Consider the following 15,566-nt stretch of genomic DNA (forward strand, 5'->3'; position numbering starts at 1 on the left):
AGTATCTCAAGGAAAACTGGATAATGCTTCACAAAAAATTGGTGGATTTTTGCAAATATTAACCACTTGTCTGGCATGGTCGCATCAGATGCGACCATACAAGCAAGTGCTTTATTTGACCTGGTCGCACAGAATGCAACCAGTCACAGTATTAGCAGTATTAGTATAGTATTAGCAGCGGCTACTGCTGTCAGAGTGACCGGAAACTTCCCTCTACCTCCCTGCACCCTCCCCCAGTGTTGCCATGCTGCCGATCACTGCTGATCGGTCAGCACGGCAGGACCCCCCACCCAGTGGCTGCAGACAACGGCATCCGCTGGGAAAATGTAAATTAACCCCCCCTAAAATCATTTTGGATAAGGTTAAATTCATGTTCTTCAACTAATCCACTTATTTAAAACGACAATTTCTGAGCGTTTTTTTGGGGAAAAAATTGTCAGTTAAGTAGTTAAGTATCCACCAGATGTACCATGGAGGCATCTCGGATATCTACTGCAGTTGCTCTATTTTTTACTGCAAATGCAGCCCCCATAAGTTTCTAGGTGGGTTGTTAGGCAGTCGGACTTACCAAGCTCTGGAATGAGAAGCATTCTGCCGGTGGAAGGCAATCAATTTACTGAATGTCGGGATCCCAGCAGTCAGGGTAGCGACAACGGAATCCCGACAGCCGACAAATGGAATCCCGGCTCACAGGAGCTATTCCCACTTGTGGGTGTCCACGACACCTATAGAGTGGGAATAGACCCTGTGGCATGTGTAGTGAGCCACCGAGCCTGCAGCGTCGCGAGTGCAGCTAGCCCGCAGAAGGACTGGTAGCGCTCACCCCGCTGCCGGCATTCTGGCAGGCGGGATGCCACTGTCGGGATACTGACAAGCCGGCATCCCGCACGCTGGGATTACATATGTGTTCCCTGCGGGTGCATTTTGCATCTGAAAACAGTGTTAGCCTATAGTAGCCTATGGTTATATATTGCAAATTTTACTGGAGAGAGATCATTCATAGTCATAAAGTATATCTTGACATTCAGTCAAGGGACAGTTTTGTGTTTAAATACACAAAATGTATTACTAAAAAGTTAAACAAACAGTTGAACATCTAAGATCAGTAAATTTCAACTTAAAATTCACCTCTTCTGAATCATACCTTAACCAAACACTAGAAAAAGCCCTTGATGAAGTGGCTCAAGCTACCCATCACACTTCACGTAGACTTAGATGTCAACCATGGCACTCTAAAGTAACAAAACACCTAAATTTAGTACTCCAAGTGACTTACCCACATATAAGACTATCTACCACTCTGATTGAAAGGCATACACACTGGACGATTTGAATATTTTGTTGTTCTGATCCGTTGGAATTGGGCAAATCATTCAAAATATTGTCTAGTGTGTACCCAGCTTAACAAGTGACTTTTTAATACATTTAAATCACTTCTTACCCCTCACACACCCAGCCCACCAGCTACTATCAGTGCACATGATGTTGCTTCCTACTTCAAGGACAAGATAGATAAGACCTGAAATTAAATTGTATTTTAAATGAATTATATGCTCTTCCTCAACCAGCATACTACTCAATTCTTTCCCTGAACCACCTGGCATAATCCTATCCTGGTTCTCATCCTACTTATCAAATCATTCTTTCAGTGCTCGTTTCTCTAAATGCACCTCCTTTTTTGCTTCCTCTATCAGATGGAGTACTGCAGGTCCTCTGCTTTTCTCAATCTATACCATCTATACCATGTCTCTTGACAAAGTTATCGGCCGTTTCAGATTTCAGTATGATTTGTATGTGGATTAATACATACAGAGCCTTGCAAAAATATTCACCCCCCATGTCATTTTACCTACTTTGTTACATTACAACCTGTAATTTAATTTTTTTTAATCTGAATTTTAGGTGATGGATCTGCACAAAATAGTCTAAGCTGGTGAAGTGAAATGAGAAAAGGAGATTTATGTTAGACTTACCATTGTTAAATATGTTTCTGCGAGGTACACTGGATTCCACAGGGAATAAATCGGGGGTGTAGAGTTGGATCTTGAGCCGAGGCACCAACAGGCTAAAGCTTTGACTGTTCCCAGGATGCACTGCAACGCCTCCTCTATAAACCCGCCTCTGGGCACTGGATCTCAGTTTCGTTAACCAGTCCAATGCAGTAGCCGGTAAAAGAGACGGAAGATGTTAGTCACATAGAACCACATGCTCACGACAGGAGAAGGGGCCAGCGGCTAAAGCCATACAAACCCAAAGAAGCTATGTGCGTCAGGGTGGGCGCCCTGTGGAATCCAGTGTACCTCGCAGAAAGAGATTTAAACATGGTAAGTCTACCATAAATCTCCTTTTCTGCAGCGGGGTACACTGGGATTCCACAGGGAATACATCGGGGATGTCTTAAAGCAGTTCCTCATGGGAGGGGACGTACCTTAGCGGGCACAAGAACCCGGCGTCCAAAGGAAGCATCCTGGAAGGCAGAAGTATCAAAGGCATAGAACCTAATAAACGTGTTCACGGAGGACCACATAGCCGCCTTGCACAATTGTTCAGCGGACGCGCCACGGCGGGCCGCCCAAGAAGGTCAACAGACCGATTAGAATGGGCTTTAATAACAGCAGGAGCTGGGAGTCCAGCCTGCGCATAAGCTTGTGCAATCACGATTCTAATCCATATGGCCAAGGTTTGCTTATTTGCAGGCCAGCCACGTTTGTGAAAACCAAAAAGAAAAAAAAGGGTATCTGACCTCCGGATAGATGCAGTCCTCAACACGTAGATACAGAGAGCCCGTACCACATCCAAAGACCGTTTTTTGGAAGACAAACCAGAAGAGATAAAATCCGGAACCACAATCTCTTGGATAAGATGGAAAGAAGATACCACTTTAGGTAGATAACCAGGGTGAGTTCGAAGAACTGCCCGATCACGGTGAAAAATCAAAAAGGGTGGACAACACCCTCCTAGCAAAGGCAATAGCCAGCAGAAACACAACATTAAGCGTGAGGCATTTAAGGTCCACAGACTCAAGAGGTTCAAATGGAGACTCTTGTAGGGCATTTAAGACAACAGACAGAACCCATGGAGGCACAGGAGGGACATAGGGAGGCTGAATCCGTAAAACACTCTGAGTGAAAGTATGAACATCAGGAATAGACACAATTTTTCTCTGAAACCACACCGACAAGGCAGATATATGAACCTTGAGGGAGGCCAGACGAAGGCCTAAATCTAGGCCCTGTTGCAGAAAAGCCAAAAACCTGGAAGTTCTGAACAAATAGGCATCATAATTCTTAGCAGCAACCCCGCAGACTGGCGTCCGTTGTCAGGAGGACCCAGTTGGAGATCCAGAAGGGACGGCCCCTACTCAACTGTTGGTACTGTAGCCACCAGCTCAGTGACAGACGAACCTCCGGAGTCAAGGAGATCATTTGAGACCTGATCCGATGGGGCAGGTGTAAAACGGATTTTAGTAAATCCGACCTGTGCTCTCTGCCCTGGTGGATATAGTGGGGTCCCTGTGCAGTACAGTGTCCACGCTAGCAGCGCGGTCCATCTCCTGGGACCACGATTTACCGGTGGGTCCCACCTGAAGGACCCTCTTACCTCTTCCCTGATGTGCAGCCACGCGATCCAGGAGAGCGTCAGCGGTGGTGTGCCTGAAGACCGGTGCGCCTCCGCTGCAAGTACCCGGGAACCCAGCCGCGAGAGTATGCAGCGCTGCTGGGTAGGTGATGGAGCCGCAGCACAGAATGTCAAAATGACAAACAGTGCTGCGGACCTTGAAGTCTTCTTAAAAAGCTCTTTTCAGGGCTGCCTATCGCGGCCCCACCTTTTAGTGACCTGCTCTACAGGCACGAACTTACAAACTGAGCTCCAGTGCCCGAAGGCGGAGTTATAGAAGGGGCAGTGCAGTGCATCCTGGGAACACTCAAAGCTTTAGCCTGTTGGTGCCTCGGCTCAAGATCCAACTCTAAACCCCGATGTATTGACTGTGGAATCCCAGTGTACCCCGCTGCAGAAAAATTTATATAAAAACAAATTTTTATAAATACAAATCTGAAAATAGGCATGTGCATATGTATTCACTCCCTTTGCTATGAAGTCCCTCAAAAGTTCTTGTGCAACCAAATTACCTTCAGAAGTCAAATAATTAGTGAAATGAAGTCCACCTGTGTGCAATCTAAGTGTCACATGATCTGTCGGTATAAACACACCTTTTTTGAAAGGCCCCAGAGGCTGCAACACCACTAAGCAAGACGCATTGCACCAAGAAGACCAAGGAGCTCTCCAAATAGGGACACAGTTAGGTACAAATCAGGGTTGGGAATAACCAAATCTTTGATGATCTCCCGGAGCACCATCAAATCCATCATCTTCAAATGGAAAGAACATGGTACCACAACAAACCATCTGGGGGATCACTAGTCTTCTCAAAACAGACTCTCACCACTGCAATCTATTTTGAATACAGCTGCGAGGCTAGTCTTCCTCGCTACACGTTCATCATCTGCTGCTCCGCTCTGTCAGTGTCTCCATTGGTTACCTTTATGTTCCCACATTCAACATAAAATACTTTTACTAACACATAAAGCTATTAACCAAACTACACCAACATACATCTCTTAACTCAAAAAATCTCCCATCTTGACTTCTCCAATCAGTGCAAGAGCTGCATCCCTCATCACTTCAATTTACAGTTGCAGAACTGTTTTTGGGCTTCATCCACTCTGTTGAGTTCCCTCCTACACACATTATTACTTTCTTATAGCCTCCAAACCTTCAAGCATTCCCTGAAAACTCATGCAGACAAGCTTATCAAAGCTTATCAAATTCCAGAAATACATAACTTCCACTATATATCCTAGCCAATTATATGCAGACCACACATAACTTTAAATATTTTCTTTCTCCACTTTCACATCCTCCTGGTGGGATGCGGTTAGCTGACCGGCGCTGATCAGCAAGCCGACGCCGGGATCCCAAACGCAAAAAATTCCGGCACACAGAATGCCGACCAACAGCCAGCCTCAATTCCACACGACACCCAGAAAGTGGGAATAGAACCTGAGGCGAGCACAGCGGGCTTATAGGCCCTACACACATGCCGATATTCTGAAAGATATGAACGATCTCGTTCATAAATGAACGAGAACTCGTTCATATCTTTCAGTGTGGAGACTCCAGCGATGAACGATGCGCGGCCCCGCGCTCGTTCATCGCTGATCTCCCGTCGGCTGTGCATGCAGGCCAATATGGACGATCTCGTCCATATTTGCCTGCACTTCAATGCAGCCGGGTGACGGGGGGAGTGAAGAAACTTCACTCCCCCCGTCACTGCCCCCCCGCCGCCGGGTTGCTCGTCGGCCGTATCGGCGGCGCATCGCCGAGTGTGTAGGGCCCCTTTGTTGCGCTCGCCCCCCCACCATCGGGTTGCTAGGGTCGGTATGCTGACTCCCAGAATCCCTGCAGCCGGTGACGCAGCCCTAACACCTCCTGAGCCCAGGCCAACATTCCTGTGTGACCGAATCATACAATCCACCAAGAAACGCTGCAATGTGGCTGGACCAATAAGCAATATGTAGCACTTATCCTTGTGTGTCAATGTCTATTTACCTATAGATTGTTAGCATGCATGCAGGGCCCTTTAACCTCTTTGTCTGGTCTGTTATTACCCAGTCTAGTTTTATTACTATTTTGATCCCAATTGTGAGGCACCACGAATATGCTGTGCTATATACTGTACGTAACTGCTCAGGGCCGTAACTAGGTGTGTGCACCTTCAACATACACCCCAAGTGGCCGCATATTCCCCCTGCTGACGGCCGCTCGTCTTGCTCCCGCTCCCCTGTGCCTGGTGCCCGCAGCCCCAAGCTCCTGGTCTCTGCCTCCACTCCGGCATAGAGGGTGGCTGGTCACTGCTCTCCAAATCCCACTTGGGACCAACTCTCAGGGTGGGCTGTGCCTGTCACCACCGACCTCCGGCGTTCTTCGCCGTGGCTGCCACTTCCCCGCTGGATCACAAGCCTCCATCAGGAGCAGGAAAACACCGGGGCTGGTGGGGAGACACTCGGAGTTGCTGGAGCCTGTCAGCGCTGCCGTAGCTCGCAGCGTGGCTCCTTTTTCAGCGGGTCACCTCAGCACACAACACTAACGGTCCTGAGCAGCCCCTTTATATAGGCTACATTGGGTCCCCTGATGTTTCCCGCTGGGGCCACAAGCTATTTCATAGCGGATGCGCGGGATAGTATCCTGGATCATCCCCATACGGTGGCTTTGCTCACACTGCCACCAATGTCTCGCAGCCTAGAGCAGCAGGATAAGCTGCATGCTATGAACAATGAACAAATGTCTTTTTCTGTTTAATCCCCCTCCTCTCCTGGATCAGGGGTAAATGCTGGATCAGGGGTAAATGGTGCTGTTTAGGGGGCAATTATAACAGTGGGGCAGGTGTGTGCAGAAGGTGCATTGCTCACAACGCATTTGCCCTGTGGGGCGCACCGTCTACATACACCCCGAGTGGCCGCATATTCCCCCTGCTGATGGCCGCTCCATTGTGCATATAGTCAGCGGCAGCACTGGCCACTAAATCCCCCATGTGCTGCGCTCCTGCAGTGCAGTGTACAGAGGGAGTGAATTCTGGGTCAGGAGCCGGCAGCAGCGCAGGCAGAATGGAGAAATCATGTAAGTGCCTACACACTCTACACTATACTACACGACACTACAGTACACTACACTACACCCTTCACTACACTACACCCTAAGGGTAAGGGAGGGATGTATGGTGCTCTACCTGCCATACTGTGTAAAAGGGGACTCTACCTGCCGTACTGTGTAAATGTTAGGATCTCCTGTTCTGTACTGCCACGTCGCCATGGCAACCGGGAGGCAAGTGTTAGCGAAGTAACCTGAGCGCAGCTGATACTCCGGTCCGGGTTTTTACTGTGTAGTGGTTACAGGCTCTGTGCACGGCAGGGAATCCGGCGCTGGTTTTGTGCTCACAGTCTGTGAGGTCTGAGTGGGGCGTGGACAGCACCTGCTATATAAACCATCCTCTCAGGCTAGGCAAATGCTGCTGAATCTTTGTTTGTTAGTCAGTTCCAGAGAGTTAGCTAGTACTGTGTGACTTTGTATTTACTTGTTGCTTACTGCGAATAGGCCTTGGGATTCGGTACTTCATTCTGCCAATCCGGACCTAGCAGTAAGACTGGAGTCAGTTGTTTAACCTGCTGGGGTTCTTTTGCTATTCTGTGAACCCAGCAGGTTTGCGGCTGTACTCTCAGACCTGCTTGCTTAATCCTCTCTCACTGTGCAGGGCGTCCAGGTGTCAGTTTAGTGGCAGTAAGCTGAACCTGTGCCCTGCAAGTGGGGGTTAGGATTGTGGATACTCTCCTTGTGTCTATATTTCTATCTTTGACCAAGGAGTTTATTCCCACACCCGTTGGTAACCCTTTGGGGTTTTTCCTGTTGCTCTTAGCAACATCATTTTGGGTGCTCCACATGTTAAATCACTACATCTCGCTTCATTGTCCGCTCTATTCCATCTGAGCATTCCTGACACTAGGGAGACACCCAATTCCTGAGCCTTTGGGCTTCCCCGTTCATTTTGTGTTTATTAGTTATTCCATCACCTCCTGTGTATGTTGTGTTATACTGTCTGTGAGTTCGTTTTGCCTCGCATCCCTCTTTGTTCATACACCGGTATACTCCTGTTAGCACTGGTGTGCGTAACAGTAAAAGGGGACTCTACCAGCCATACTGTGTAAAAGGGGACTCTACCTGCCGTACTGTGTAAAAGGGGCTCTACCTACCATAATGTATAAAAGGGGAATCTACCTGCCATACTGTGTAAAAGTGAGCTCTACCTGCCGTACTGTGTAAAAATGGACTCTACCTGGTGTAATGTGTAAAAGGGGACTCCGCCTGACATAATGTGTGATAGAGACTCTACCTGGAGTAATGTGTAAAATGGGGCTCTACCTGGCATAATGTGTGACAGGGGCTCTACCTGGTGTAATGTGTGACAGGGGCTCTACCTGGCGTAATGTGTAAAATGGGGCTCTACCTGGCGTAATGTGTGACAGGACTTCTATCTGCTGTAATGTGTAAAATGGGGCTCCACCTGGCATAATGGGTGACAGGGGCTCTACCTTTTGCAATATGTGACAGGGGCTCTACCTGGCGTAATATGTGACAGGGGCTCTACCTGGCGTAATGTGTGACAGGGGCTCTACCTGGTGTAATGTGTGACAGGGGCTCTACCTGGCGTAATGTGTGACAGGGGCTCTACCTGGCGTAATGTGTGACAGGTGCTCTATCTGGAGTAATGTGTGACAGGGGCTCTACCTGGCATAATGTGTTACAGGGGCACTACCTAGCGTAATGTGTGACAGGAGCTCTACCTGGCGTAATGTGTAAAATGGGGCTCTACCTGGCATAATGTGTGACAGGGGCTCTACCTGGCATAATGTGTGACAGGAGGTCTATCTGGCGTAATGTGTAAAATGGGGCTCTACCTGGTGTAATGTGTGACAGGGGGTCTATCTGGCGTAATGTGTAAAATGGGGCTCTACCTGGCGTAATGTGCAACAGGGGGTCTATCTGGTGTAATGTGTAAAATGGGGCTCTACCTGGTGTAATGTGTGACAGGGGCTCTACCTGGCGTAATTTGTGACGGGGGCTCTACCTGGCGTAATGTGTGACAGGGGTTCTACCTGGCGTAATGTGTGACAGGGACTCTACACGGAGTAATGTGTGACAGGTGCTCTACCTGGTGTAATGTGTGACAGGGGCTGTACCTGGAGTAATGTGTGACAGGGGCAATACCTGGTGTAATGTGTAACAGCAGTGCTACCTGGCATAATGTGTGACAGGGGCTCTACCTGGCGTAATGTTTAACAGGGGTTCTAACTGGCGTAATGTGTGACAGGGGCTCTACATGGAGTAATGTGTGACAGGTGCTCTACCTGGAGTAATGTGTGACAGGGGCTCTACCTGGTGTAATGTGTAAAAGGGGCTCTACCTGGTGTAATGTGTGTAAGTGGCACTACTGTGCGGTGCACACTAGCTTTATTTTAAATATGGGAGGGGCGCCAATGCTGTTTCTTGCACACAGTGCTAAAATGTTTAGTTACGGCACTGTAACTGCTAATAATGATAACAACACTCAGAATCATGTCTTAAATATTTGCCTTTTCTAGAGAAGTTTGCCAATCAATTTTCAAAATCAATGCTTTAAATGTTTTCCAGGTCTTAAACCGACATTATGGTTAAAGATTTTTAAGTATGACCATTTGCAAACTGCACATCGAGTTGCATGAAAAATAACAGTTTAGCCAAAGAATGTGCATAAGCTGGAAATGTTTCCATGTTTTTAGTCAGGTGTGTAAATGTTTTTCAGTCAGGGGTGTAATTAGAATACCATTGTCACACAGCAGCATTTGGAAAAGCAACACATTTTTAAAACTACATTGTAAATTCACAGGCCACAAACTGAGGTATTCTGCATTCTCAAACAAATATTATATTTTATTTTTACCAATATATAATATCAAGTGTCCGACAATCCACAACGTGAGGTCCATTTTTTTCTATACTGCATTATGAATTACTAGAGTACTTTGCACTATTATGCTGCTTTAACGATCTACCTTAGAATAATTTGCTGATCGATAGTGTCTATATGCAATTGGGTTGCGGTCGTTAGGTCGACATGTATTAGGTCGACATGCATTGGGTCGACCACTAAAGGTCGACATGCACTAGGTCGACAGGGTGTCTAGGTCGACAAGTTCATTAGGTCGACATGTGCAAGGTCGACAGGTCAAAAGGTCAACATGAGTTTTTCACAATTTTTTTGACCTTTTTCATACTTTACGATCCACGTGGACTACTAATGGGAACGGTAATCTGTGGCGAGCGCAGCGGTAGCGGAGTGAGGCACCTTGCCTGAAGCATGGCGAGTGAAGCGAGCCATGCGATGTGACGCGGTGCACTAACTGGGGTTCCCCGTAACTGTACAAAGAAAACGACACCAAAAACAGTTTAAAAAAACATGTCGACCTTTTGACCTGTCGACCTTGCACATGTTGACCTAACAACCATGTCGACCTAGTGCATGTCGACCTTTAGTGGTCGACCCAATGTGTGTCGATCCAACGACCCATACCCATGCAATAAGATCTTCCGTAAAAAAAATATTTTTTTGTGTGCGAAAACACACAGGTTTCAGTGAATCCTGTGTGTTTTCGCCACTGCAGCCCCGACACTTATCAGGAATTTTGTTTTGCCTGCCTGAGGCAGCAAATGCGGGATTATGCGCAGGACAGGCCCTGCACATGCGCCCGCATCTTCACTGTAATTTTTACAGGTGGATCGCCAATTTCAATTCAGCCTGAATGAGCTCCATAGTACTGTATACGAATGAAATATGTAAATCTCACGTCAACTTACAACTCTTTTCCTGTCAGGAATTGGATGACAATGGGTAGTTCGTGTTTTACTATAAACAGATAGCTCAGCATTGCTGTAAAAAATAGAAAAAGGCATATTAAATCACAATCTAGCCATTTAACCATTATAAATATTCGCTTTCCTCACTATTTTTATCTGCTGCTACTCTGTTCCCATCAGTGGCATACTTATAATGGATGCAGGGTGTATGTTGCATACAGGGCCCTGGGACCAGGGTGGCTCAGATCATACACCCTGCACCCATGTTCTACAATACTTATCTCTCCGGAGTCCTACATCGGCAGCGCTACACAAATCACAGTGAAAATGGTAAAGCGGCACAGTCTACTCACTTGCACCGCCGGTTAGAGGAGGGGGCCTGGGAAGAGGCTACATATGGGCCCCCTCCTCTCTTTATACACCCTAGTTCCCATATCATTTGCAAATTATTATTTTTGACCTACTAGTACAGTATTTTCAGAATCTTTTGTTACTATATTCAGATACTCGTACATATACAGTACAATGCAACTGTTCAATTTCAAGTAAAATGTACAATTAAAGAACAACCATTTGGTTGACTTAGGAACAGCACATATTTTGTACTGATAAAATGCATGGCATTTGCATGCGGTTTGTATAATAAATTAGTTTGTAATAAATTTCCCTTTATGGAAGTAGTAGTTGATTGATCTGATAATGGATTAATTAGAATCCTGCTAATCGGTATCACTAATTTTCTTTTATGAAAAAACATCTCCAGAATTGCCTTTTTTCAGTAATCCTTCACACATACTTTGCTGAAATTATACTGTACATCCCTTTTTACTGTGAACCGGACATTAACAGCTACTACAGGATTGTAGCTGGGTGTGCAGTGATAAAAATACTTACCCCCGGTGTTCTGAAGTGATGTTGACCCAAAGACTAACAGCCGTCCTGGAGTTCCAAACACTTGCTCCCCCAACTTCTCATACACCATGCAGCCTGGTTAAATAAATGGATACTGTTATTTCAAAAACATCACAAACAAAATCCAGACATGTGTTCTCTGTAAAATTAGGCATTTGCGAAGCTATTCTTAAAGACAGTATTTTGAATATGTATTTAAGTATTTGGTTTTGACATTAATTCAAACTAGTAACAGGACGGATACATTTTAAAAATATGTTTTTTAGTACACAGGCAATAGCCAAACTTTTTTTGGCTATTGCCTATGTACTAAAAAACATATTTTTTAAAATGTATCCGTCCTGTTACTAGTTTGAATTAATTTCAAAATAAATACATGTGACCTATGAGGCTCCTGCAAAATTGGACCTCTTTTGTGTAAGATATGAACTGTGTACTGAGCATTGGTATTCAGGATATGGGGGGTTATTCCGAGTTGATCGCACGTAGCAACTTTTTGCTGCTCGTGCGATCAACCTGACGCCGCCTATGGGGGAGTGTATTTTAGCATAGCAGGGCTGCGATCGCATGTGCAGCCCTGCTATGCTAAAAAAGTTTCAAGTAAAACAAGACTAGCCCTGCATCTACTTACCCAGTGCGACGGATCCAACGATGAAGGTCCCGGCTGTGACGTCAGACATCCGCCCTCCAAATGCCTGGACACGCCTGCGTTGGACTCACCACGACTGGAAAACAGTGATTATCCACCCCGGAACGCCTCCCGCCTGTCCGTCTTCTTGCGATAGCCGCTGCAATCACTTTTCTCGCTGGCGGCGTCGCGGCCCGGCGATGCAATGACGCATGTGCGCAATGCGTCCGCCACACATGCGCATTTCTGACCCGTTCGCACTGCAGCAAAGAACCGCTGCGTGCGAATGGGTCGGAATGACCCCCATGGTCCAGCTTGTGGGTGCTGAACAGAGCTCTACTCTAGAAACTTCCATTATCTGGATCTTGTAATCATTAGCAGATGCCCAGGCACCACTCACCTCCCTGCCAATGCACTCCATACTTCTCTATTTCTCTATATATCTGCCTCACTGCCCACTCACTTCTTGGCCCACTTCAATCTGGTTTGCACCCTTTCCACTCCACTGAAATTCCCATTGCTAAGGTAACCAATGACCTTCTCACTTCCAAGTCTAAGGGCTGGATTCAATTAGATGCGGTAATTTACTGCGCCAGGAAAAATAAGATTTTACTTACCGATAAATCTATTTCTCGTAGTCCGTAGTGGATGCTGGGGACTCCGTCAGGACCATGGGGATTAGCGGCTCCGCAGGAGACAGGGCACAAAAATAAAGCTTTAGGATCAGGTGGTGTGCACTGGCTCCTCCCCCTATGACCCTCCTCCAAGCCTCAGTTAGGATACTGTGCCCGGACGAGCGTACACAATAAGGAAGGATTTTGAATCCCGGGTAAGACTCATACCAGCCACACCAATCACACCGTACAACTTGTGATCTGAACCCAGTTAACAGTATGACAACGTAGGAGCCTCTGAACAGACGGCTCACAACAATAACAACCCGATTTTTTTGTAACAATAACTATGTACAAGTATTGCAGACAATCCGCACTTGGGATGGGCGCCCAGCATCCACTACGGACTACGAGAAATAGATTTATCGGTAAGTAAAATCTTATTTTCTCTAACGTCCTAGTGGATGCTGGGGACTCCGTCAGGACCATGGGGATTATACCAAAGCTCCCAAACGGGCGGGAGAGTGCGGATGACTCTGCAGCACCGAATGAGAGAACTCCAGGTCCTCTTTAGCCAGGGTATCAAATTAGTAGAATTTTACAAACGTGTTCTCCCCCGACCACGTAGCTGCTCGGCAGAGTTGTAATGCCGAGACCCCTCGGGCAGCCGCCCAGGATGAGCCCACCTTCCTTGTGGAATGGGCCTTGACAGATTTAGGCTGTGGCAGGCCTGCCACAGAATGTGCAAGTTGAATTGTGCTACAAATCCAACGAGCAATCGTCTGCTTAGAAGCAGGAGCACCCAGCTTGTTGGGTGCATACAGTATAAACAGCGAGTCAGATTTTCTGACTCCAGCCGTCCTTGAAATATATATTTTCAATGCCCTGACAACGTCCAGCAACTTGGAGTCCTCCAAATCGCTAGTAGCCGCAGGCACCACAATAGGCTGGTTCAGGTGAAACGCTGACACCACCTTAGGCAGAAAATGAGGACGCGTCCGCAGTTCTGCCCTGTCCGAATGGAAAATCAGATATGGGCTTTTATACGATAAAGCCGCCAATTCTGACACTCTCCTGGCTGAAGCCAGGGCCAGTAGCATGGTCACTTTCCATGTAAGATATTTCAAATCCGCCGATTTGAGTGGCTCAAACCAATGGGATTTGAGAAAATCCAAAAACTACATTAAGGTCCCACGGAGCCACTGGGGGCACAACCGGGGGCTGTATATGTAGTACTCCTTTTACAAAAGTCTGGACTTCAGGAACTGAAGCCAATTCTTTCTGGAAGAAAATCGACAGGGCCGAAATTTGAACCTTAATGGACCCCAACTTGAGGCCCATAGACAATCCTGTTTGCAGGAAATGTAGGAATCGACCCAATTGAAATTCCTCCGTGGGGGCCTTCCTGGCCTCACACCACGCAACATATTTTCTCCAAATGCGTTGATAATGTTGTGCAGTCACCTCCTTCCTGGCTTTTACCAGTGTAGGAATGACCTCTTCCGGAATGCCTTTTTCCCTTAGAATTTGGCGTTCAACCGCCATGCCGTCAAACGCAGCCGCGGTAAGTCTTGGAATAGACACGGTCCCTGCTGAAGCAGGTCCCGTCTTAGAGGTAGAGGCCACGGATCTTCCGTGAGCATCTCCTGAAGTTCCGGGTACCAAGTTCTTCTTGGCCAATCCGGAGCCACGAGTATCGTTCTTACTCCCCTTTGCCGTATAATTCTCAGTACTTTTGGTATGAGAGGCAGAGGAGGAAACACATACACTGACTGGAACACCCACGGCGTTACCAGAGCGTCCACAGCTATTGCCTGAGGGTCTCTTCACCTGGCGCAATACCTGTCCAGTTTTTTGTTGAGGCGAGACGCCATCATGTCCACCTTTGGTTTTTCCCAACGGTTCACAATCATGTGGAAGACTTCTGGATGAAGTCCCCACTCTCCCGGGTGTAGATCGTGTCTGCTGAGGAAGTCTGCTTCCCAGTTGTCCACTCCCGGAATGAACACTGCTGACAGTGCTATCACATGATCTTCCGCCCAGCGAAGAATCCTTGCAGCTTCTGCCATTGCTCTCCTGCTTCTTGTGCCGCCCTGTCTGTTTACGTGGGCGACTGCCGTGATGTTGTCCGACTGGATCAACACCGGCTGACCCTAAAGCAGGGGTTTTGCCAGGCTTAGAGCATTGTAAATCGCTCTTAGCTCCAGTATATTTATGTGAAGAGATATCTCCAGGTTTGACCATACTCCCTGGAAGTTTCTTCCCTGTGTGACCGCTCCCCAGCCTCTCAGACTGGCATCCGTGGTCACCAGGACCCAGTCCTGTATGCCGAATCTGCGGCCCTCTAACAGATGAGCACTCTGCAACCACCACAGAAGAGACACCCTTGTCCGTGGCGATAAGGTTATCCGCTGATGCATCTGCAGATGCGATCCGGACCATTTGTCCAGCAGATCGCACTGAAAAGTTTGTGCGTGGAATCTGCCGAATGGAATCGCTTCGTAAGAAGCCACCATCTTTCCCAGGACTCTTGTGCATTGATGCACAGACACTTTTCCTGGTTTTAGGAGGTTCCTGACAAGTTCGGATAACTCCTTGGCTTTCTCCTCCGGAAGAAACACCTTTTTCTGAACCGTGTCCAGAATCATTCCCAGGAACAGCAGACGTGTTGTCGGGGTCAACTGAGATTTTGGAAAATTCAGAATCCACCGGTGTTGTTGCAGCACTACTTGGGTTAGTGCTACTCCGTCCTCCAGCTGTTCTCTGGACCTTGCCCTTATCAGGAGATCGTCCAAGTAAGGGATAATTAATACGCCTCTTCTTCGCAGAAGAATCATCATTTCGGCCATTACCTTGGTAAAGACCCGAGGTGCCGTGGACAATCCAAACGGCAGCGTCTGAAACTGATAATGACAGTTTTGCACCACGAACCTGAGGTACCCTTGATGTGAAGGGCAAATTGGGAC

The 15,566-nt window shown here is 47.3% G+C and overlaps 1 protein-coding gene across 1 annotated transcript in view; it reads right to left on the reverse strand.

The window, feature by feature from the left end:
- The window catches only part of SLC38A1 (solute carrier family 38 member 1), a 163,813-nt gene that overhangs the window by 66,489 nt on the left and 81,758 nt on the right, over nt 1-15,566 (reverse strand). The window contains exons 6-7 of the mRNA XM_063927356.1: nt 11,341-11,433; nt 10,447-10,519 (exon numbers count right to left, since the gene is read on the reverse strand). Coding sequence (XP_063783426.1) covers nt 10,447-10,519; nt 11,341-11,433 — 166 coding nt within the window. The remainder of the gene's footprint in view (nt 1-10,446; nt 10,520-11,340; nt 11,434-15,566) is intronic.

This window comes from Pseudophryne corroboree, chromosome 6 (assembly GCF_028390025.1).
Source record: "Pseudophryne corroboree isolate aPseCor3 chromosome 6, aPseCor3.hap2, whole genome shotgun sequence".
In the NCBI taxonomy this organism is placed as follows: Eukaryota; Metazoa; Chordata; class Amphibia; order Anura; family Myobatrachidae; genus Pseudophryne; species Pseudophryne corroboree.